We start from the raw sequence: 27,229 nt of genomic DNA on the forward strand, positions 1-27,229 counted from the left end.
ATAGTTCTAATAATGTATAACCATCCCAGTTATTAAGAGATTTATTTGTATTCTATTATTTACTGGATATCATTCGTTCTCACAGTAAATGATGTATTGCCTAATAATAGTGATATTTCTATTCCAATAACCCGGAATACAATGACCCAATTAAAATTACTAAATTTAAAATATAATATGTTTGAAAAATATATAATAATACTATATAAAAAAAAAGAACGGAGATGGTGTGACGCAGGGAAACAAAAATGAAAAAGGGACGTAAGTGTAGTCTAGGATAGCTCTTTGGCTAGAAGACTACCATTGAAACTGATATAATTAGCTTTGAGAATCGCTATGGATAATCGTTGACGAAGAAAAAAACCCTCTCGAGGTTCTTCTGAGAGTTTGCTGATTTGTGATCCTAAGTTTTTGAAAAATGCTAAGGCGAGTTTGCCGAATGTGCTAAGAGTGGTTGATATGATTGGGATGAAGCAATGATCGTTCATTATTTCTGTGTATTTAGAAGTTTTAAGTTGTTCCTTCTGGTCAAGGATGTTGATGGCGTGGTTGGGTGGGGCCAAGGGGTCAATACAGGAATAGTCCCATACCAAAAGTTGGCCTCTCCTCCATGGGATTTGAGAGATCCCGTCAGGACATTTACCGTCAGATCTAAAAAGACCCTGTGGTTCTAGAGTGGAAGGAATTTGGGCGGATTTCAGTGCATGTTGGATGATTTTATTACATTGCTTGTGTCTAATGAATCGTCCATTGCAGGAGCGACAATGTAAACTATGTCTACCCTTCGAGTCAACTGGCGAGTTGCACCCTGAGCAGATGTAAGGGTGAGTGATGGAACAATTTAGACGAATGCCGATGGCGTGGGTAAATTCTTTGTTGGATAGGTGAAGCTGAAGATTGGTAGATGGGATGGCCTCAAGAAACTCATGTCCCGTACCATTGAGCAGGGAAGAGAATAGGGTGCGGTCGGTAGATTGCACGCTAGATAAGAGAGTTTCAACGCAGCGAGCAACCACTGGTGCATCCCAGTCTTTTATGGGTTGTGGGGGGATGAGAATCAGCATTGATCCTTGTTTTCCAAATATCCATAGCCACGATTAAGGAAAGGTCTTCTTTAGAATTATGGGCGGTGGTTATTGGCTTTGTCAAGAGACTACTCGATATGAAAGTAGTTATTGCTAAGTCATGTGAAGATCTGATGCCGAGACCACCAAATTTGGTTGGAAGAATTGCTTGGGCCCAAGCGGTTTCGTTGAATCTGATATTTACTATTTTTTCGGTTAAGTCCTTTATTCCTTTTTCGTAAGTTTGGAGAGGAATAGGATATTTAAAAATTGGTGTTGACCGAAGTGCGTAAAGAATCCTTGGTATAAAAAAGAAATTTTTTAGCAAAAAAAATGACTTGTGTGATGGAAGAAGTGTAAAGATGTCCTCCAGTTTGAGGAGTATGTCGAGTGTGGAATGAAGAAAGGTGCTTATTGCCTCGTGTCCTCCTACAGGCGATCCTAGATGTGTTAATTCAACGCTTGATGTGAATTTGAAATCGTGAGTGTTGGGAGCATTAGAATTTAAATGTGAGAATTCAGATTTGCTCTGGTTAAGCGAAAGTCCAATGGCTGTGCCCATTTCCTTAATTATGTTGACTGCTTTGGCGATTTCACTACAGGGACCACTCAAGATTCTATCATCAATATACTAAGCGTGGAGCGATAGAGTACATGAAGAGTTTATTGATTTTATCATGTCATTGATCCCAAGACTAAAGAGAAGGGATCCGAGAGGGCCCTGTTGGATACCCTCGACAGAAAGTATCTTTTCTTTGTTGAATTGTAAGATTGTTGGTGATTGGTAGCAAGAGAAAAGAAATTTGGTGTAAGCGGGGAAATGGAAGCAAGTTGAATGTAGGAACGTGTTGCCCGAAAGAGTGTTGTAGGCGTTAGAGAAGTCAATTTTTACTAGAGATTCGTTTTTTGGGTTATTTTCAAGGTGAATTCATGTTAAGTGCACAGCAGCTTCACACCCACCAGGTATTTCTACACCAAGTTGGTAGGGGCTTAGAATGTGTGCGGCATCGTGTTTGATTCTAGATGCGATTAAAGCGACCAATCTACGGTTAGTTGAACCAAAAACGATGGGCCGAACGTCCTTGTTTGGTTTTTGGAGTGCGATGAGTCTGGCACCGAAGAGTAAAGGGGTAATAAAGCTGGGTACGTCTCCATTTAGGATTTTGTTGACTAAGTTTGTGATTTTAGTGAGAATTGAAACCATAAAATATTATATTTTCGTTTTTTTTAATACTTTATATTATTTATTATTTGAAAATTGAAAATAAAGGATTTAATAGAAAAAAAAATAAAATATAATATAATATTCATTTGACAGACAATACTAAAAAAAACATATACATGATAGATTTCATAAAGTTAGGCCTTACAAAACCATAACTCAATTAAACTTTTGTCATACTTAAAACAAATGGGATATTTTACAACTGGAACTATGAGGGTTAATAGAATGGAGCATTGCCTAGTTGAATCTATAAATGCTGTAGCAAAAAAAGAAAGAGGATATTATGATTATAGGTTCGAAAAATTAAACGAAATATTTATAGTTCGTTGGAATTATAATACGGTGGTGACGAGGTATTTCAAGAAAATATTTTCTAAAATAAAAATTTCTCAACCAAATATGATCACTGCTTATAACAAACCCATGTATGGAGTTGATTTGTGTGATAATCCCATATCTACCACCAATTTTATTGATGTAGCTTTGGTAAATTCGTAAAGAATTTGGAAATTCATGAATCGAGATGAGAAGGAGATTGCTTGCATTTAGGCAGAAGTTACTACTTCCTTTGAACACCAATAAAAATTGAAAAAAATTTAAACCCCTTTTCGGCTGATTTTTTTAGAATATCATATTTGAGCATTAATCAATATAATTTGAAAAAATTGAGCATTTTTATCCACTAGAAATGGGTATTTAAATATGATGATATTTTTGCTAAATTTGATCAAATTTAGCTATATAAAGAGTCATAACTCCTAAACCCATGTTCATCCCAGTCTAGGATTTTGTAAAAATATAAAGCAGTGTGATATCTATCTTCAAGCAAAAAATTTGAAAAAAAAAATACCTTTTTTTTCAATGGCCATTTTTGGTTTTATACATCCGATTTCCGATATTAATCAGATTTCTATTATATTTATTTTTATGTCATATTAAAGAACACTTATTAAGCTACATAATAAAATTTAAATTATTTCTCTAACATAATTATTTGTCGAGATATTTGAAAATTAATGAGGTACATTTTGTCAAAAATGTACCATTTTTCCGCGCTTTAAACGCCTATATCTTAGCGGATAAACAGTGTTGGAAAGTAAAATTTTATTTCTTAGTTATAGTATATACTATCAGTATGCAAAATTTAAGAAAAATTGAAAGGGGTCGGGTTGAAACCTTGGTTGATTTGATATGGAATTCACGATTATTTTTTAAAATTATATGTAAAATATTAAATAACAATAAAAATATATTATAAATTTTTCTCGCATAGTTAAATTAGGACACATTTTTATTTCAATTAAATGAAAGATTAATTAGTCACAATTTTATTTTAAACAGCTTTTATTTTCTTTTGCCGGTTGAGTCTAAATACACTTGAAACGCGAGAAGATATTAAAGAGCTTTATTCTGATGAATTATCATGATCGTATGATAAATTACTTTGTGATGTTGAATTTTGGTATAAAAATTCTGACAGAATAGAGTACTCTTTGAGACCAAAATATGCTCTTCAGGCCCTTTCCTTATATAATTGCACTTTAGATTCCCTGCCTAATATCAAAACTATGTTTTTTATCTTAGCTACCTTACCGATTAGCACCTGCACTAATGAAAGGTCTTTTTCAACTTTGAAAAGGTTAAAAACCCTATTTAAGAAATAGCACCGGTGAAAGCCGTTTAAATGGATTCGCAATATTAAATATTTATAAGGAGATTATTCTAGATAGAAATTTGATTCTAGATGAATTAGTCAAATCTCAGAAAAAAGTAGACCTCTCTTTATAATACCAAATTATAAAATTGCTATATTATTATAATATGATCTTAGTCATAAAATTTTTATATTCAAAACGTAATTATAATGAATTCTTAGTCATCATAATATTTATATATTATATTATTTTTAATAAAAATATTGCATTTGCACTTTAGTGGTCTGCATCGGGTCTAATTTTTCAAGCCCGGCCCTGTCCGAATTTTTTTTAAAAATTTTAGTCGGACTGGCCCGAATTTATTTAAATATAGAAATCCATTTTAATAATTACTCAAAATAAAAGATATATGTTATATGGTGTCTAGTTTTTATGAATAAAATCAAATATTTTTATTTTACATAAAAAATTTAACATAAAATTGAATATTTAGATATATTTAAATAAATTATCAAGGCCCGACCCAACCCGTCCTAATATACTCATTTGTATTAATTATATTATGATTGTTAAATTCGATTTTTTTAAAATACCGCACAAGAATTACTCATATTTTTTTGTAATTCTATTTATAGTTATTTAGAATAAATTTTTAATATAATCTGTATAAAATTTATACATTTTAAAATTTATTTTATTGTATAAATAATAAATAAAATCTATAATGAAATTCTCTGCAAAATTTTGTTATATGCAAAAATTTAATTAAAATTATTATTTTTAACATAGAATAAGATATAATGAGTGATTATAAAAAATGGGAGGTTGGGGGGGGGCGATTTTATTCTTCTTTCTACACCGAATGGATTGAATTAATTTACAATTGACTAAACATTGATAAAATTTTCAGAATAATGATTTCAGTCGCGTATTAATCATAAATTTAGCCAAAATTTTGTTACTAATATTTTTTCATTTATGCTGGCTACCCAAAATTTAGTTACTAATATTTTTTCCATTTATGCTGGCTACTATAGTGGTTAGACACCAATAAGGCACAAAATTGGCAAATTTTTAAAATGCGTTTGGGGGCGAAGTCCCCAAAAATTTTTTAAAACCCCCCATGGATCAATCCTGGCTACGCCACTGATAATAATTTTTTTATATTAATAATGTCATATAGTTTTATCTTAAATATAATCTACCTAACCTTGAATATAAAAAAGGTAATTATTTCATTTCTTTTCTTTATAAAATACTCTTTATTTTAACTTTATAAATTCCGAATTTGTACCATTATATTTTTCTTTATATTTTATATCAGAGTAATTATATATAAAACATTATACCATAGTTTCATAATCATTGGATTCAAACTTTCCACACGTCTGTTAATTAATTTTAAATTATTGTTACAATAAATAATGATTAAATTAATTATATATACCAAATTCATAATCACATTATTAATTATCTAACAAAATAAATATAAATTATCACATGGTTGGAAAAATTGGCCGGCTAATCGGTTAATAAATTAATTATTACAAAATATCAGAGTTGTTGATGTATCTAACTCAAAAATGTCGTATCTCTATTTTTTAATCTTAAAAATAAAAATATTTGAATACAAAATTTATTACATCTCATATGAGCATATAATTTAAAAAATAGACTATAATAAAAAAAATATAATAAAACATATATAAAAAAATAAATATTTATTAAATATCATTTTTTTCTCCATTTAAATCTATAGATATCAAAAAATATAAAGGATATATGTATAGGAATATATAAATCTTCGCTTTGACATGACGCCCATTTTTTATTAAAAGCTATTGCAACCAAAAGTAATCATTTTAATTTGTCTTCAGCAAATTCCATGGACATGGAATGGAACTTTGAATAAATTTATGGAACGGGGACAGAACCAGAACGTGTATTCCGGAACCTTTCCGGAAGGGTCCCAGAATGTTCCTAAAAATATATAATAATTTCTTATTTATTTCTATAATTAAAGAAAATAAAAAATTTTAATCCATCTCAGGTGCATATATTATGTTCTTTTTATTTTTTTATGATAATAAAATCATTAATCATATCAAACTATATAAAACTAGCACTTCTGAAGAAGGAGAAGAATATGATGAATTATATATCTTTCTAAGGTCCAAGGATAAAAAAAACATAACAGAACTTACAAAAAGTATATGATATTCTACCAACTATAAAATTATTTACGTGTAAATAAATTAAAAAATTTGCTAGAATATTGGGAATCCAATAAAATAAAAATCCTATCCTATATGAATTGGTCCAAATCGTATTAGCAATTCCATGTAGGTAAGTGTTGAACGTTTTTATTTTGAAACTCGAATTTATACTAATACCACATAGAACCAATATAAATGATAATCAGAAACATACTATTGCTTCGATGTAATAATTGATTCATTTAATGATTAAATAAATATTAAAATGTGTAGATTTAAAAATATATTTAGATATTTTTATAGGAACGTTTCGTAACTGGGACGGAACCGGAACGGAACAATTTTTTCACCGGAATCTGAGCTGAACGGGAACGCCAAAATGTCTTAGTTCCGGGTCCCTGGAAACTTATGTTTTAATATTCATTTTGAATTTACTTATTGAAGTAAATTATAAACCAGACACTATATTTGTTGCATTATATAGAATCACATTATAAACGTCAATCATATATATAATAATCATGATAATATAATCCAAATAAACTGTAATATAAAATTTATGAAATATAATAATATCTAATATGGCATTTATCACACTTATATCTCGATTTAATAGAGTTAATTCCTACATTATATTACATTTGAGCTAATCTCATTAGGGTGGAGAGTAGAAATTCCATCAAAATCAAGGTGCTTTCGAAGACTTTGTACCTTAAATTCTTAACTGAAAATATTGTGCATTGAGGCCACCAAAAAATATAAATTTTTTGAAACGATTGATAAAGATATGGCGGTAAGTATTATGTACATTTTGAATTTATCTTATCAGCAAATGATAGAATTGATTTTTAAAAAAAAGTTGAAAAAAAATAAGATTACTTGAATATTTGAACATTTTAATTTCAAGCCAGATAGAGTGGAGTCATCCGAATATTTGGATCGGCTTAAAGGCTCTGGTTCTGGGCTGAATACGGAATTTATTGCGGTACCAGTTCATAATTAACTGTCGTAATGTAAAATCTAAGGTGACTGATAAGGAAAATAGGGCGGATTTGAATATTATTGACGATATATGGGTCAAATGTCAATAGATAGAAGTTGCAAATAGTAAAAACTGTACAGAGAAAGATTCACGGAAAAGAGACGTTGGAGCTAGATGGAACCGGATAGAAGGACAATGATTATGTACATAGAAGGGCGGACAGCATCAGCAACAAAAAACATAACTTATGTACATTATAATTTAAGGCAACGCAATAATTAATTATATTAATGATTTTATGATTGATATAAATTAAATAAACTGAAATTTTCTTGATAGATATAGGATCTCCGATGACGTCCTTATTAATTAAAGAATTTGAAAGGCTCGCAAATAATGAAAACATTGATAATTAGTTGTTTAAAAAACTATTTTCTTATGAAGGAGCACCCATCATAGTTGGCAAGTGATTAATTGTAAGGTTAAATATTTAAATGTGATGTATTTAAATTTTTACGTATTGGTTGGGGATGAACCACCCTTATGTGGTCAGGATTGAATCAAAGAATTTGATATAATTGGATGTAATTTTGAGATAGAAATTATTAAATGAAATGTAGGTAATATAATAAATTTTTTAACATTTACAATTCTAATACGTATAAAAAAGAAAGACGATATTGCAACTAAAAACTATCATTTTAATTCAGGGTTTCCCATTCAAAAAAGGAAAAGTCCCCAAAAAAGGAAAAGTTTCAATCATAAAAGGAAAAGTTTCAATCATAAAAGGAAAAGGTCTTATCAAAAAAGGAAAAGGGTCAGTCATAAAAGGAAAAAGTCCAAACAAAAAAGGAAAAATGTCAATCAAAAAAGGAAAATTCCCAAAATGAAAGGAAAAAGTCCGATCAAAAAAGGAAAAGTGTCAAACAAAAAAGGAAAAAGTCTGATCAAAAAAGGATAAGTGTTAAAAAGGAAAAGTGTCAAACAAAAAAGGAAAAGGTCCAATTAAAAAAGGAAAAGTGTCAATCGAACAAGGAAAATTCCCAAAAGGAAAGGAAAAGTGTCAATCAAAAAAGGAAAATTCCCATTCAAAAAAGGAAAATCGTAATTTTTTAAAATTTTTTATAAAATATTATAAATTTTTCAATTTTTTTAAAATTTTTATTTATTTTTGTCATTCCTTCTTATTTTATTTCCAACTTTTTGCGATTTCTTTACTTTATTTGTATCTTTTCTCAATTTATTTATCTTACTATATCTTTTCTATTGATAATTCTTTTGTATTTTTAAAAATAATTGATAAATTTAGGTCCAATTTTTAAACAATTTTTTACGTTTTTTTTCATCATACATATGTCGTAATTTTTAAAGGGATAATAACTATCCGGGATCTTCACGGGATTTAAAGTGTAACCTTTAAAATTTCATTTTTTAAAGGATAAAGAACTATACGGCATTATAAGGTTTGAACCATGATATAGAAGAATCTTATTTTAAAAAGCGTTTTCAGAGCGTTTTGTTTTGTTTTGTTTCGTTTTTTAATTTTATTTTTATTCATTAATTTTCAATGTTGTTTTGTCCAATATAGCGTATCAATCGATAGCTAATCAAAAGATCTATTAAACTGGAGGTCAATCACTCCCCCATAAAGGGCCGGTCTAGGCCTTTGGGGGGGGGGGGTGTCAGAAATATTTTTAACAACACAAAATATCGATATGGGTATCAAATAAAAGCTAATTTTAATATGGTTTGACTGAAAGTCTTCATTCTTGGTCTGGGTGGGTATGACTTGGTCTGGAAGGTGGATGGGGGGTGTAAAAAATAATTTCTTTTGTTTATAGGTATAAAATAAAAGCTAATTATAATAAGGTTTGACTGAAAGTCTTCATACTTAGTCTTTATAGGTATGACTTGGTCTGGAGAGGGGGGGTGTAAAAAATAACTTTTTTGATGGGTATCAAATAAAAGGTAATAAAAATATTTTTTTTATTTAATAATAATAATCAAGAGGGCTGGTCTAGAGATGAATATTTTTATCACCACAAAATATCGACATGGGTATCAAATAAAAGCTAATTTAAATATCTTTAGATTAAAATTATTCATTTTTTGTCTTGATGAGTATGATTGTCAGGCCCTCAACATATTAACAAAATGTTTGTTGGATAGAATTTACAGAAATAAAAGAGAATGAAGATAAAGTAATTTTTTAAATCTTTTTTCGGTCTGAACTTGAAATATATAATTTGCAGTGTTCTATATTTAGCGCGTTATTCCATAGCTATTCTTTTTAGTATCGATAGCTTTAGCTTGCTACATTTTTTTTAAAAGAGAGATAGCGGTAGCTCGTTACTAAATAAATAGCAAAAATTATTTTAATAATTTTATAATTAATTTTAAAATCATAATCTATTTATTTTATTTGTACCATATTATTTTCATTATCAATGTCTACTGTCGAATTAAAAATTATTTTATTTTGAAAAATATATTTACAATGCATATTTTAAAATGTAAATTTAAATAAATAAAATAAAAAGATTATGATTTTAGAATTAATTATAAAATTATTATAATAATTTTTAAAATTTATTTAGTAACGAGCTCTTTTTAAAAAAATGTAGCAAGCTAAAGCTATCGATTATAAAAAAAATAGATATGGAATAACACGCTAAATATAGAACACTGCAAATTATATATTTCAAGTTCAGGATTGGAACCGAAAAAAGATTTAAAAAATTGCTTTATCTTCATTCTCTTTTATTTCTGTAAATTCTATCTAACTAGACATTTTGTTAATATGTTGAGGGCCTGACAATCATTATCATCAAGACAAAAAATGAATAATTTCAATCTAAAGATATTAAATTAGCTTTTATTTGATACCCATATCGATATTTTGTGGTGATAAAAATATTCCTGACCCCCCAAGATATAGACCCGCCCTCTATGAGTGATTATTATTATTAAATTAAAAAATATTTTTATTACCTTTTATTTGATACCCATAAAAAAAAAAAATTTACAGCCCCCCCCCAACCCCCAGACCAAGTCATACCCATAAAGACCAAGCTTTCAGTCAAACAATATTAAAACTAGCTTTTATTTGATACCCATATCAAAATAAAATTTTTTAACCCCCCCTTCCACCCCTACCCCCCAGACTAAGTCATACCCATCCAAACAAAGAATGAAGACCTTCAGTCAAGCCATATTAAAATTAGCTTTTATTTGATACCTATATCGATATTTTGTGTTGATAAAAATATTTCTGACACCCCCCCCCCAAGGCCTAGACCGGCCCTTTATGGGGGAGAGATTGACCTCCAGTTTAATAGATCTTTTGATTAGCTATCGATTGATACCCTATATTAGACAAAACAACATTGAAAATAAATGAATAACAATAAAATTAAAAAACGAAACGAAACGCGCGGAAAACGCTTTTTAAAATAAGATTCTTCTATATAATGGTTCAAACATGATAATGCCGTATAGTTCTTTATCCTTTAAAAAATGAAATTTTAAAAGGATCCCTTTAAATCCCGTGAAGATCCTGGATAGTTATGATCCCTTTAAAAATTACGACATATGTATGATGAAAAAAAACAAAGAATTGTTTAAAAAATGGACCTAATATCAATTACAGTGTTTCCCATTCAAAGAAGGAAAAGTCCCAATCTAAAAAGCAGAGACCTGCAGAGGTACCATTTGCACGGCCCGGCCCGGCCCGGTTTTAAATTTTTTAGGCCCGGCCCGGATATTTTTTAAAAAAAATCAGGCCCGGCTCGGAATTTTTTAAAATTATATGCGACCTGGTATATACAAAAATTCACCTATGAGGTATTTTACCATATTTTTCAGCGAGTATTATCGCTTATTATTTAAAAAATACATGTAAAAAGCTAATATTTTGAGAATATTATATTGAATTTATAAAAATTATAAAACTGTTATTTATAAAAATGGATATTTTGAGCATATACTATATTTTATATTGCATTTATAAAAATAAAACTAATATTCATAAAATGGTAATAATATTTGTCATATACTATATTTTATATTACATTTAAAAAAAATAAAACTAATATTTAATTTATAAAAATGGAAAATATTTTGAGAATATAATATATTGTATTTAATTTACTATTTAATTTATAAAATAAAAATAAATCGCTATTTAAAAAAATGCATGTATAATAAATAGTATTTTGAAAATATAATCTAATTGCACAATATTAATATAATTTATTTTATAATATAAATTTTTAACAAAAGAAGATAATTGTATTATATAATATTGTAAAAAAAAATAATGAAAAATGTTGGATTAAAAACTTTCATGACTCAAGGTAAATATAATAAATGCAATAAATATTTGACAGTTTGCAAAGTAAAAAACCAGCATGATTGACTAAACCCTATACTCAAGAAAGATATTAAAAATTCACAAATTATCATGAAAAAAGAGAAGCATATCTACCTTTTCAGGTTGAAGATTACTTCTTCTTTATTCAAGAATTCTCCCAGTAGTGGAAAAATTGCTCTCACAGCTTGCACTTAAAGCAGGAATTGCCAATTTTGCTAAAATTGGAAATTGGCTTTGATGAGCCGCCCACCACTCTAACAAATTATCCACCTTAAATGTTTTATCTATTATTTATGTAATTATAATATTCATCATCGGGTATTGACATATTACCAGAATTACCATCGCCCCATTTGTCATAAAACGATTCAGTTTGTTTAACAACAGTCGTAATTTGACTGGTCGATGGTATTTCATTTACTTCCTGAGCCTCTTGTAATTTGATATAATCTTTTATATAGTTTTCTGTCATTTTGCGATCTGTCCCTGACTACATACGTAATTGCTTGAATTTGGGACAGAGAAAAAGAGAAATAAAATGATACTTGTGTAAAACAAATTTTTCAATTAAAAAATGCTTTATATTAAGTAAAATCAATTTTATTTCTCCTTTTCTATTACAAACTTTAAGAAGTGATATTCCTTTATTTGATTGTTTTGGTAAAATATATTCTAAAAATTTAGAAATGAATTATAAAAAAATATATTAATAATACTTTAATATTGGGGCTTATTTAAGATATTCCTTTATTTAATTGTTTTGGTAAAATATGTTGTAAAAATTTAGATATGAATTATAAAAAAATATATTAATACTTTGAATAAATTTGCAGGAAATAAATAATTAGATCGATCTGTGGGTTGTTAGGTAGTGTTAACCATCACCCAATATTATATTAATCATAACTATAATATAATATAATCTTATAACTATTAACTCATAATGTAAAAATTTTTATAAAAAATATTAAGGCCCGGCCCGGGTTTAACAATCTTAGGCCCGACCCGGATATATTTTAAAAAATTTTTTTTAGGCCCGGCCTGGATATGTTTAAAAAAAAAATTTTTAGGCCCGGCCCGGGTATATTTATAATTTAAAATACGGCCCGGGCCGGGTTTAGGGCCGGGCCTGCAGGTCTCTGCTAAAAAGGAAAAGGTTCAATCAAAAAAGGAAAAGTGTCAAACAAAAAAGGAAAAAGTTCAATCAAAAAAGGAAAAGGTCCGATCAAAAAAGGAAAATTGTCAATCAAAAAAGGAAAAGTCCCAAAGGTTAAGTAAAAAGTCCAATCAAAAAAAGAAAAGTGTCAAACAAAAAAGGAAAAGGTTCAATCAAAAAAGGAAAAGTGTCAAACAAAAAAGAAAAAGGTCCAATCAAAAAAGGAAAAGTGTCAATCGAAAAAGGAAAATTCCCAAAAGAAAAGGAAAAGGGTCAATCAAAAAAGGAAAATTCCCATTCAAAAAAGAAAATCGTAATTTTTTTAAAAAAATATATAAACTTTTCAATTTTTCTTATATTTATTTTTGTCATTCCTTCTTATTTTATTTCTAACTTTTTGCGATTTCTTTATTTTATTTGTATCTTTTCTCACTATATCTTTTCTCAATTTTTTTTTCTTCTCATTTTTGATAATTCTTTTAAGTATATTTAATTTTCACTAAATTTTTGGCAGACAACTTTTTTATTATAATTTTTTACATATGAAATTATTTAATTACAATTACGATATATATTAAATATTACGAAACAAAAATTTATATTAATCATTAATAATTTCTCCCCTTCTACATTTTGGGATATATGTCTCCATATTTCTAAAATAATTTTTTGCATTTTCTTCAGATATTCCTCTTTCCCCATGTTCTATATAACGAATTAATTCTTCCTCGTTACTAGGATTTTTATTTCTGACAAAATCCTTCCATTGAAAAAACACATTCTCAATAGGATTAAGATACGGACTGTAGGGTGGTAAATATTTCAATGTATGTCCTTTTCTTTCGATCGATTCCCTAATTGAATGATTGTGATGAAATGGAACATTATCCATCACAAAAATCATATTAATCATGTTAGATTCTTCAAAATGATTTAATATTTCATTTATAAAGTTGCTAAAATATATAGCATTGCAAGGGCCATCAAGAACTTCGAATCGAAATATTCCTTCAATTGTGAGAGCCGCAATGATAGTGTAATATATTGTCTTTATTCTTTGAACATTTTTAATTGCCTTTTTATTTATTTGGGAATATCCATATAATCGCCTCATTGATATTGAAAACCCGCTCTCATCGATAAATATAAATTTTTCCTTCATATATGCTACATCTACAAACCAATTCGCGTATTCTTTGCTCTATATTTGATTCGTTATTTTCTCTAACTGAACGTAATGATACTCTTCTAAGCTGTACCTAAATCCTGAGAGTAACCTTGATACCGTATTTTTTGATATTTCCACATCATATCTTTCTTTAATGATTTTACATAACCTTCTTAAGGATAAAGTGCAATCCAAATTTATACAATTTAATATATATTCTTCCTGCTCTTTATTTAATTTCTTGCGTGCGCGTGAACCTCCTTTGGGTAAGCTATATTTTATTATTTTTGAGATGAGAGTATTTAATATTTGTCACTGTCTTATAGCTTACTTTAAGATATGATGCTATATTTTTGATACTATCTTTTTTTAACGCGTCAATTATTTGAGCTTTTGTTTCACCGTTAATATTTTTTCCCCTTTTTACCATATCTTCATAATTTTATTTTTTAAAACAAAAAAATTTATTTTTAAAATATATACTCAACAAATGGAAGTGAAAAAGAATATAAAATTTACCTCATTTGCGTTTAATTTTTCATAAATCAAAATAGTTTAAAAGATAATTAAATTACAAAATAATTATTTACTTGCTAAAAAGAATAAATGCGTTTTGAATATATTAAAATTTTAAAAATATAAGAATTTTAAAATGATTATATTTTATTAATTTACATATCGTTTGGTATTACAGTTCAAACTTATTTATTATAACCAAACGATTAATTTAATATTGTAATTATAAATATGTATGTAAAAAATAGTCTGCCAAAAAAAATAATATAATTTTAAAAAAGAATTATTAAAAATGAGAAGAAAAGAAATAGAGAAAAGATATGGTGAGAAAAGATACAAATAAAATAAAGAAATCGCAAAAAGTTAGAAATAAAATAAGAAGGAATGACAAAAATAAATTAATTTAAGAAAAATTGAAAAGTTTATATATTTTTTTAAAAAAATTACGATTTTCCTTTTTTTGTATGGGAATTTTCCTTTTTTGATTGTCCTTTTTCGATTGACACTTTTCCTTTTTTGTTTGACACTTTTCCTTTTTTGATTGAACCTTTTCCTTTTTTGTTTGACACTTTTCCTTTTTTGATTGGACTTTTTTCTTAATCTTTGGGACTTTTCCTTTTTTGATTGACAATTTTCCTTTTTTGATTGACAATTTTCCTTTTTTGATTGAACTTTTTCCTTTTTTGTTTGACACTTTTCCTTTTTTGATTGAACCTTTTCCTTTTTTGATTGGGACTTTTCCTTATTTGGATGGGAAACCCTGTATTTTTAAAAATACAAAAGAATTATCAAAAATGAGAAGAAAAAAATTGAGAAAAGATATAGTAAGATAAATAAATTGAGAAAAGATACAAATAAAGTAAAGAAATAGCAAAAAGTTGGAAATAAAATAAGAAGGAATGACAAAAATAAATAAAAATTGAAAAATTTATAATATTTTATAAAAAAAATTTTAAAAAATTACGATTTTCCTTTTTTGAATGAGAATTTTCCTTTTTTGATTGACACTTTTCCTTTCCTTTTGGGAATTTTCCTTTTTCAATTGACACTTTTCCTTTTTTGATTGGACCTTTACCTTTTTTGTTTGACACTTTTCCTTTTTTGATTGAACCTTTTCCTTTTTTGTTTGACACTTTTCCTTTTTTGATCGGACTTTTTCCTTTTTTGTTTGACACTTTTCCTTTTTTGATCGGACTTTTTCCTTTATTTTTGGGAATTTTCCTTTTTTGATTGACACTTTTCCTTTTTTGTTTGGACCTTTTCCTTTTTTGATTGAACCTTTTCCTTTTATGATTGACCCTTTTCCTTTTTTGATCAGACCTTTTCCTTTTATGATTGAGACTTTTCCTTTTTTGATTTGGACTTTTCCTTTTTTGAATGGGAACCCTGTATCTTCATAAAATTGTATTACTTATATCTCGATTTAATAAAGTTAATTCCTATATTATAATACATCTGAATTTAATCTCATCAAAAACAATGTCATTGATGCACAAAATTATTTTAAGCAAATAAATTTATTAGAATTTTTAAAATAATTTTCTATTCCGCTAGCTTTTAATAAATGAATTATAAGTTAAATGTAAAAAAAATTTTTTTAAATAAATGCTCATTTTAAATGAGAATTTGTTCAAATGAACAATAAAAATCAGGGTATTTACATTTTTTTAATTAATTTTTTATATGATGTTCAAATTTAATGTGAACAAAATATAAAAATGTTGTTTACGTATTTTGTGTTCTCATAATGAGAGTTTCAGTTCGAGAACAATGGTGAACTCTATATAAGTACGATAAAAATGGTATCTATCGACAGACACATTTTTAAAATTGTATCTATATATACGTTTGTATTTTTATCTAGATTTAAAAATAAACTTAACAACTCTTGAAAATATCGCTCACCTTAACCACTTATTGCTATACCGCTCGACTAACTACTTAAAAAATTGTTTATTACAAAATATCGTTCGACTAAATCACCTACTAAATGCTTTTTGTATTTTTATATAATATATTTACTTATATTTTGATGGATTACATTTTAAATAGAGATTGAATAAATTCGTATTTATATTCCCAAAGAAAATTATTTTTATGTCTAATATTTTTAAATTATATTTTAGAAAAATTTATGGCCGAGTGAGTTCATCGGAATAATAAACCATCCATGTCATATTTGGAAATAGAATTTAGTAGATGAGTTAATATAATATTCTCATTTTCATTAGCAAATGATTCAAATCGAAATTCTAAAGTGGATTAAATTATAATGCACTTACTTTTTCTCCTTTTTTTAAAATTATGTCACTTTTTATTTATATAATAATGTTCAATATTAAAAAAAATACATACATGCACTTATGTATTGGGATTACATTTGACCTGCCTATTTCTAATCCGATTTTTTGTCGAATTTAGAAGCTTTCCACAGCTTTCCAGTATTGTGGAAAATTTTCCTACCAAAATATTTTTAGAAATTCACGAATGAGTTTCCAAAATTACCAAGAGTGGTGCCAATTAATATTATAGTTTGATAGAAAGGTTATTTTAATATTTTATTAGATTTTGCAATCTCTGTGGAATGTTATTATTTTCCAAATATGTCTATACATGAATAATCACACGCGAGGGGCCGACTAATTTTTTTAAATATATTTTTTGCTAATAGAGGTGGGTGCGATAGAATATTTTATTCACAGCTCGCATATTCATGCTTTTAATTCACACACGATGCTCAAACTTTTTGTGAAACCGCCCTCTCGCGAAAAACAACTTTTGATCATAATTTTTAAATTTATAAATATTTTTTCAATATTTCATTAAATTTCGTTCATTAAAGTAAAATTTTTAAAAAATTTACAATAAAAAATAAAGGGCATAGATCCTTAGGTGGATATGCAGTTAGATCTGTACATTTCCATAAACATTCTCTACCTGAGATAATTATTTTCCTTGGCGTTATGGGAGATAGTTTTCCCCTAGGTAGTGAATGCTGTGCGTTTTCGAAAATAATAATCCCCGATTATTGAGAAAGATAGAACTTATTTATGAGGACATTTATTCCACGATAACGGAATTAACTTTAGAATATCTGCAATGCAATTGATTGTCATTTGCTATCAACCTAGATCTAGCATAGACCGCTGATGTGTAAGGTGTCTATATTTGTATTGAGCCTGAGGCTAATTGAGATCTTAAATTATTTTAGTGATAGATATGTGACAAGATTATAACTAGAAATTGCATCTATCCATTCATAACCATTATTATGATGGTGGATAATTTAAAATAAAATTCCTCGGATTGCGGGTATGATATGAAAAATACACCGAGACGTGTAATCATAAATGTTCCGTTCCAATCTTTTTAAATGATGCTTATGAGGGAATGTTGCGTGGATATTCAGGTCTTTTAAAGTGGTTATCTTTACGAAACTTGAGGATATAAAATATAAAGTCTAATAATGATGGGAAAATATCAGATACCGATGCCGACTACTATGGGGGAGGGGGTAATGCTTGCATCCATGATTAAGAAGAAAATTCAATGTTTTAGACCTCTTTTTTAGACCCCTTTTATAAACAATATTTTATGAGATTTTATAGATTGGATAGGGAGTCTAAATATAAAAGGATTAATAATCACAGTGTATATATGATATTATAAATATATAGGAAGGATAGATGAGGAAGTAGTTTAGTTAGAAAGGGTTTAAAATTTTTAATAATTGATATGAACTTGTTTAAAAACGGTAACTGCGCACCACCACCTGGGGATTTGGTAATTTCTGTGGATGATGTGAAAAGCCTTGTTAAAATCGAGTTTTAAAATGTGGAGATTCTCTTTGGTATTTTCTAGAATAATGTGAGTTATTGCAGCATACCATTTTTGTCTCAAAACCTAGTTGATTAGGTGTAACAATATGATTAGGCTAAATTTTATTCTATTACTTATGACGCTATGGCCATTAGGCGAACCCCATTTTTATTTTATGTAGGGTGTTGAGTCCTGCTCCTAATTAAACTGGTATAATGTCTGAAGGAGTCTCACATTTGAGTATTTCTTCTTAAGAAAATTTTCAAGTTTGTTAAATGGTGTTGTGCTAGATGAGATAGTTTGTTTAATATAACATATATTATTAAGTCCTCTAGCTGAATATTTTTTTGATGAAATTTTAAGGCACCTAATTCTTATTGAAATTGAAAGGTTAAGAATTAGATTGATTTCATAGTGTTAGTTAAATAATCATCAAGACGTTTTTTTTGGTCCTAATTCTAGTAATTTATAGATATCAGCTCAGTTGGCTTGAAGGGGGTTGGGAGATTTATTGTATTATTGGTGAACATGTGGATGGCTCTTGGTTGATTTTATGTAATAGGCTATTAGTAAGAGCTTTAATAATAGATGAAGTAAAGTAGGTAAACTTTTATTTTTCTTAGTTTAGTTACTCGTGTTTGGTTTTTACATTATGATTTAAAGTTCTGTTTGGTCTTTAAAAGTCGGCTCCAGACTGAACCGAAGCGTAACCCTCTTTACTTTTATTTTTATACAATAATGATACAAATCCAAACGCAATTTTAACGATATTCTCAATTTTTGATAATTTTCTAAATCAATAAATTTGTAATCTGAATTTTATTAAAATTTACTAACCTTACCCTTTATTTCTTGATTTTTTAAATAATACCTAAATTTTATCGAGGTTGGTTTAAAAAAAAAATTGTTCGAATTCGAACCAAGTAGTAGAGTGTCAGATGAATTGCTTACCATAAAAATTATCTTGCATATAATGATAATTTATATAGTTATTTAATAAAATTATTAACATAGAAATAGTAGGACGGCAAATTATATTTGGCCATCAATATAATAAATAAATGTTACCTTTTCAGGATTAACTGTCTAATAAAATCAAAATTTTCAAATATCGTTTAAATCAATGCATGACAATTTAGATTTGATATCGTTATTTTATATACATTATTACATATTAATGTAGTTAACTTCGCATATATATTTCCATTTTCTTACAGATATATATTGTTTAATAATATTTTTTTGTTTCTTTAGAAATTAAAATATTTAAGTAATGGAAAAACCTTTAAATAACCTATAAGATGGTACACTCTACAATCTAAAACATCAAGTTGCTCAATTTCGATTAGATAATCCAAAATTAGATTCACGCATTCAGAGTAACCCTCATTATATTTCTTGATTAAAAGAGCTGCTATTTGGTCTGGATATAAGATGCCGCCTATAGATAAATCATCGATAAAATAAGGTTGTAAAATTCAAAAATCCTAGTATATTAGGTGATAGGGATGTGATGTCTAATTTGTAAATTTTTTTTTACCTATCCGATATTTTCTAAAAATCATCTGACAGATTTGAATTTGTTTATTACTGTTATTATTTTAAATCTAAGCTATTAGGTTTTATTTTTAAAATATAATTAGAATTTCCATTTACTACCTTCTCTTATTAAATAAATATAAAAGTTTATGTTTATGTTAAAAAAAAGTAAATAATTTTGCTGGAATTCATTTCATATAATATTAATTTAAATCTAGAAAACTCGGATCCAGGTTCGGGTTTAGAGTTAAAAATTTTAAAAAAGGTTTGGGTTCATGCTTTGGAGAGCATAAAAAAATATTGAGTCAATATTAATCAAATAACATGATATTATTTAATGGCAAAAAATTTAAAAATTATCTATCATAACAACATACATCATCTTTTATATTATTTAATCCAGAAAGTATTCATCAAACAAAATAAAAAATGCCAAAAATATTACCAGTTCTATTTACAAACTTTTTATTTACATTTACATAATTATTTATTAATTAATTAATTTATTTAAAAATGGAATGTCTAGAAATTGGATATATTTTCCTCTCTTTATTTTATGTATTTGTCCCAATATTTTACTTTCAAAAATTAATATATACAAGATAAGCAATGTATTCCTATTATATTAATTAGCATATTAAATTATCATTTATAAAAAAGATTTACCTACTAAATGGATGCAAAAAATTTAAAATTTTGGAAAATGCGAGGATTTTATTTTTCTTATATTTTTTTTAAATTTATTATTTTATGATGTGTTTTAAAAAACAATATAAAAAATTTAATATATTAATTTTGAAGAAAATAATAACATAAGCTATGTATAAAATAGTATTCTAAATAGTACTGTAAACGTTACTGCAAAAAAAGAAACACGTTATCGTTACTCGTTACGTCTGAAAAAAGGGACGCGTTACCTACTGGTTACCTTTTTAAAAAAGGAACGCGCGTTATTGACTATTCAAAAAAGTAACGGGCTACTCGTTACTTAAAAAATTAAATATTATGTACAAAATAAATATTTTTTTTTATATGATATAAATAAAAGTATTACAAAAAGAATATATAATAAGATAATATCTTTTTAAAAAAAAAATTTCATATATATAATTATAATCTATATTATAATTTTCCGATATCCACACTATGTCACCACTACGTCATGTCATCGCTACGTCATGTCATCGGTAAGTATTTATTTATTTAATCTTTATTTGTTAATTTATTATTTTTTTCTTTTCTCAATATCTATACTAACAGATGAGCCTATAACTTCAGTTAACCAAGCAACTGTAGGGTGCCAAAATAAAACCTTAAATATTCTTTTAATATATCTTTACAAAATTTTACAAATCATTTTAATTTATCTTTACAAAATTTACATAATATATTAATTATATCAATTATAAAGCTATGCAAGATGATATTACCACTCTCACTCAAGAAGCTGCTATCAGTGGAAACAATTATTCACTAGTGTAAAATACAATATGATACATAATATTTTCATTATATCATTAAAATATTCAAAATTAATTTTCTTATTTATTTTATTTTTAAATAGATCAATCGTCATTTAAATTTCAAGATTTTTTTCTTTAAAAGAGCATTTTATAAATTTATAAAATAAAAATATAATAATAACTTTTTATACTCTAATAAATATTTATATATTAATGATAAAGCTATATATCATAAATATCATTTATAACATTGTAAAGGGACGGGAATTTCAAATACACATTTTATTAAGGGTGGCTATTTTCATTTTTGTCAAATTGTTGTTAGGTAGATTTAGCAAAAAGGATGCGCCCTACCCACACCCCTATGTTTAAATTTCCAAACTGTCGATATTAATCTACTACACTGGATATGCTCTCTAAAGGGTATCAATACTAGCTGACTCCTCTACAAGTTTTATTTCAATAAAAATAATAAGTTGTTTATTCTTTCCTTCTTCTTCCTTTTATCTTTTCCCTTTCTCTATTCCTTTTCTACCATTTTTCTTTACCTTTCAATTTTTATAGGGTTATTAAAATTTTGATTTGAGTCGATTTACAAAAATGACCCTATTATTATTTTAGACAAAATAATATTATATAAGCCTCGAGATTTGGCAAAATGTTGGTGCAAACATTTTTGCCATTGGCTAAAATAATTGGGTTGTTTTAAAAATCGACCTAGATCAGATTTTTAACAATTCTACCTCCCCCCCCCTTTTTTATTTTCATCACAACCTTTTTTTTCCCCCTTTCCTTTACTTTTTTTCTTCTCTTTCCCTCCTTTCCAGCCTTTCTATTTTCCCATTTTCTTTTCCTTCTCATATCTTTTTTTCCCTTTAGATTTTTTTCCTCCTATCCCTTTTTCTTTTCCTTGCTCTTTCTTTTCCTTACCCTTTTTCTTTCCTTTTCATTTTCATTTTCTTTCAATTTTCCCTTTTAATCTATTTTTTCTTTCACTTTTCTTTTTTTCTATTTTTTATTTCACTTTCCCTTTTTTTCTATTTTTTATTTCACTTTCCATTACCCCGTTTTCTTTCCTATCTTTCTTTTTTCCTTCACTTTCCCAGTTCCTTTTCTCCTGCTTCTTTCTATATTTCTTTTCCCTATCTTCCTATAATTCTTAGAAAAAATTTAATTCCAACTGATTCTGGATTGCTACTTTCTTTCAAGCATATTTATTTAAACAAAATTTTTTTAAATCAATATTTTATTTTTTAAATTTAATAACAATTTGAAGTTAAACCAATAGTATTACTAAGACAAGTAATAGAAGATATTGTTTACCAATATTTTGTTAATCTTGACTTTTTAATCTTTGTTCCCAGACCTATACTAAAGTATAATTTAATTTATTTTAAATTCATGATTAAGCTCTTCAAAATATTATACTAAAGTATAATTTAATTTATTTTAAATTCATGATTAAGCTCTTCAAAATATTATGAAAGAATACTTCTTTTAATGGTTATTTTATAGTACCCATGATTTAATATTTTATTATTAAAGTAATGTTTAAAATAATAATATATTAATTCACCTTACCTTCATATGCTTTTTTAAGTTTGAACTGCTGACATTGAGGTTGAAATATTTGCGTTGGGACATAATTTACCACAAAGTGAAGACTTTGTACCCTCAATTTTCTTTATTGTTGTAAAATATGTTTCAAATTGGGGCCAGGGAAGGGTTAAATCATCTTCATCTAAAAAAGTAAGTACAATGGACATAATATTCTTAAAATAAATTATAAAATAGAATAATAGTATTATTAACATTTACTTTGAATTTTGATTGAAAATTAATTAGATTAACATTCGACTAAAAATTTAACAACGAGAATTTAAAATAAAAATGAAGGAATGGTGTTTAATATGAATTAAAAACTCGGCTTAAATTATTTTTATTAAAAAATAAATAAAAGTAATTTTATAGTACAATAAAACATGTTTTTCTTTTCTTAATATTTTTTAAGAAAAAATTTAAAGTAACGAGTAACGTTTTGCGTTACCGTTACTCAAACGCTTTATATAAAGATGTCAGAAATCTCTAACAGATTTTTTAGATAAATTCAAAACAATAAAAGAATTTTTAATGCAAAATTCTACCAAAATCAATCGGCCTGAAATCATCAAAAATTAGCTAATGATGTCTCGGTGTCAAATCCGTTCCAATCTCCATTTATTTCTTTTTACGAGCTTTGAAAATTGCTTTCAACAATTGAGGAATCGGAACATGGGGTTCAAAATTCTTATAGTAATTACACCACGTCATGTTAAAAACATTTATTTACAAAACCACCGGCCAATAAGTATGAATGGGAGCAAAAAATTAGAAAAATTAGACGTCGTTTTATCGTTTTCAGGCAAATTATATCAAATATCTTTCTTGTCAGAAAATATCTAAAAAACGATTTTTAAATCGCCTCTCTTTTTGCTCACAAATTTTACTAAAAATTTAATTTAAGACCAATCAATTTAGAATTTAATCTTATGGTCAGTATTTTTACTCCGCTAGAAAACAAAAATTATCCCACTTTTCTAATATATATAAAATTAGATTTGCATTTTTACCCATATATATAAAAATTTTATTTTTTAAAGAAATTTATTCAGTGTATTTATTCTTAAATATTATGACTTAAATAAATCTAAAAATAGCAATTCTCTTATTTTGTTAATAATCATCGTTAAGACATCTTTTATATGGCTAACAGAGTGTAATAATAACAACTTAACTAAAGATCACTGGAACGAAATCGAAACTTTATAAATATTATCATGTATAAAGCGGCAAGAAAATGCCAATATTCGAGGCCGCCAGAAAAAAATAGGCCTATCAGAAAAAAAAAGAGGACGATCAAAAAATATATAAAAATTTATTAAAGCTGTGTCCAAAACATCAAATAATTAAATTCACGTCGAAACTTTAATGAAAATAAATAAATAAACTATATTAAATATATTATTATTTTTATGATGAATTTTTGGGGTTCAGTTTCCGATGCAAATGGATACTACCAAGATCAAAAAATCTACTTTTTCTACACCATCTATAATTAAAATTGCAAATTGATTCACTTATAATCCGTGTGGAAAATGGACTGGGAATTTCAATGGGATAGCAAAATTATAAGGTAACAAATTGAATTATGAATTTCAATGGGAATAGCGAGTTTAAGAAATTATTAAATATTTATTTAATTATATATGTTTTATATGGTCAAAACGACAATAAGACTTTAAATTTATTAAAATGCTAACATCAACAGAATTTTCTTATTTAACATAGCTAAATTAAAATCAGCCCTTACCCTACCCCATAAAGTATGTGCAATTCTCGGGTATAAGCTTTTGTTTTCCCAACTCTTTTTATATTAGCTTATGGACGTTTAAGTAATAGTTCTGACTATTACGTTTATAAGTACGTGCGGCTTCCCCACAAACGTGTGAAGGGCTCCTCATTTTTTCCCTCCTATAGTAAATATCCAGTTTTATAGATTTGAGAAAAACCTAGCGTAGTATTGTATTCACAATTAGAGGGCGAAACCTTCATCACATATCATGTATTTTATTTTTATTTTTTTTCTTTTCGTTTTTTTTAATTTTTTATTTTTACAAAATTTAGGCTGTCTTAAATATATCTTAAAAAATCCTCAAAATTTATAAATTTTTGCAAATTAATAAAATTATGAATGTCCGAAATCTTCCATTATTTTTATAAAAAAACGAAAAATATGAAACAAAAAAAACAAGAATAAAATACGAAAAAGAATATACTTTATTACTTACTAGTTTTTTTTTACAAAAATTACTCAAATAAATAAATTTTGAAAAATTTTTTATTCAAATAAATTTATTTTTATTTTTTTTAAAAAAAAAGTTTGTAAGATTTAAACACTATTTTATTTTTACATTAAAAATAGGTTATTTTTTTCTTGAAAATTAATAAATTAATTTTTTATATTTTTATATTTAGGACACAGGCTTATATTAATTAAAGAAAGATTTTGGACATGTTTTATAATTTTATTAATTTGCGAAATTTATAAATTTTGAGGTTTTTTTCAATATATTTAGGACAGAGCCTTAAGAAATTTTTTAAAATATTTTTTCGTTACCTTGAACCCTCAACTTCTAAAAATGGTTCGGGTTGGAGTTCTGGTTCAGCAAAAACATTAGGGCTCATGGTCCGATTTAACATCCCTTTATTTCACATCCCTGAAAAAAACAACTAATCTCACTCATCCTCGTAAAATTATAATATACAAAGCAATAGTTATTTTTATATAAATGGATGTGCCAATGAAAATATATTTTATTACACGATTATTATTAGTGGATAGTAGCCCGTCAAGAATGTCGGGTGAATCGAAAATTTCTCCTTTGATAATGGACGCCTTTGTTGCCCTATAAAACTCACACACTGCAAGATTAAAAATGATAGATCATAAATTACAATATCTTAAAAATGCATAATTATAAATATGTTTCAATTATTTGTTCATATTGAATTTGAAGATTCTATATACATACTTCATTCAATATTTTATCAAAATAATAGAAATTTTCGGAATTATCTCATTAAAATAAAGGTAACTTTTTAATTCTCATAAAATAAATGAATTTCTAATTCACCCACCATCAAATAAAAAGGAAATTTCTGATTTACCTGTCATTCTGACATTTATGATAGAAGAAACCATACAAAAATAAATACAGGTTACAGGGAAAGCTAAAAATAAATAACGATATTTTAGGAAAAATATAAAATACTTTCGATATAAAATATCAATAGTAAGTATAGTCATTGAAATGTAGTAGTTAATCGGCTAAGTCGAGTAGGCTCTAATAGACTTAAAGTTTGGGTCTTTTTTCTAACCTTAAACCAACTGGTCGATTTTTTCGACTCCGACTCAAAGTTTGGATCATTTTTTGACCTCGACCCGAGTTGAAGCCGAAAGCATGACCTTGATCTAAAATCTGGATCGTTATTTTCGACTTCGACTCAGTTTTCTGCATAAATTTTTTATAAAGTTTTATGTCAAAATGATTACATTAAAAAATGTTACACCGTCCCGGAACGAGAAGTATATGATTATAAAAATCCAGACTGAGCTTAAAATTTATAAAGATTGTTGGACTTAAATAAAAAAAATTTAATTCAATCTGGACTAATCATTTTTATTTATAAATTAGTGGGGAAATCTTATAATGGATCGTTAATTCATTTGCAGCTCATGTTTACAATTTCCATTTGAAACAATTTGCAAATTACAGCAAAATTATTTAACTAATTTTAAAAATTCCACCGTAAAATAATGAAAAATAAAAATCGGGATCGGATCAGGCCAAAAATAATTTAAATTATATTAGGGCTATGTTTTAAAAAATAATGAAAGTTTACAAACCTGTATCAATAACGGATGAGCCGCCTTGTAAATATTTAAGATAATGTAATGATTGTCTCAATATCAATTTATCATCTATCACACCTTTACCCTTGTTTAATACAATTACACAACATAAATTAATTTATTTACTTGTTTATTTAATTCTGGGATATAGGATATCAATGCTTGCAAAGTTTGATTCAAATTATCTTCTAATTCACCACTCATTATGATAAAGAAAAAGATAAAATAGTTTTATAGAATTTCTAAATTAGTGTAAATTTATGTTCCATAAAATATAGTTCGTTAGAAATAAAATTGGAAAATTATCAAGATTAAAAAATCATATATATATTATTTATTTATTTTTATTGAAAACGTAAAGAAAATCCTCGTTATTTTTTATTATATATTGAGATTGGGAATAGTATGTCAAAATTTGTATTTCCTTTTTTATAATTTTGGTTTTTTTGCTAATTTGGATTTCCAATGTTACTTATTTTATTTTATTTTTAATTTTCCTTTTTTTTAAAGTATTTTTAATTTATATTTCCTTTTTATGCTATGATTTGAGTTTCCTTTTTTGCTTAGGTGGAAGGGGGGGGTAGAGGGTTAATATAGAAATA

At 26.7% G+C, this 27,229-nt stretch overlaps 1 protein-coding gene across 1 annotated transcript in view; it reads right to left on the bottom strand.

Annotated features, from left to right (window-relative positions):
* Window positions 1-26,890, bottom strand: part of LOC135927338 (uncharacterized) — a 44,484-nt gene extending 17,594 nt beyond the window's left edge. Inside the window, exons 1-3 of the mRNA XM_065463304.1 lie at window positions 26,754-26,890; window positions 26,622-26,712; window positions 19,457-19,614 (exon numbers count right to left, since the gene is read on the bottom strand). Coding sequence (XP_065319376.1) covers window positions 19,457-19,614; window positions 26,622-26,712; window positions 26,754-26,831 — 327 coding nt within the window. The 5' untranslated portion in view covers window positions 26,832-26,890. The remainder of the gene's footprint in view (window positions 1-19,456; window positions 19,615-26,621; window positions 26,713-26,753) is intronic.
* Between the last annotated feature and the right edge of the window lie 339 nt (window positions 26,891-27,229).

This window comes from Gordionus sp. m RMFG-2023, chromosome 3 (genome assembly GCF_954871325.1).
Source record: "Gordionus sp. m RMFG-2023 chromosome 3, tfGorSpeb1-WG-v2, whole genome shotgun sequence".
Taxonomy (NCBI): Eukaryota; Metazoa; Nematomorpha; class Gordioida; order Chordodea; family Parachordodidae; genus Gordionus; species Gordionus sp. m RMFG-2023.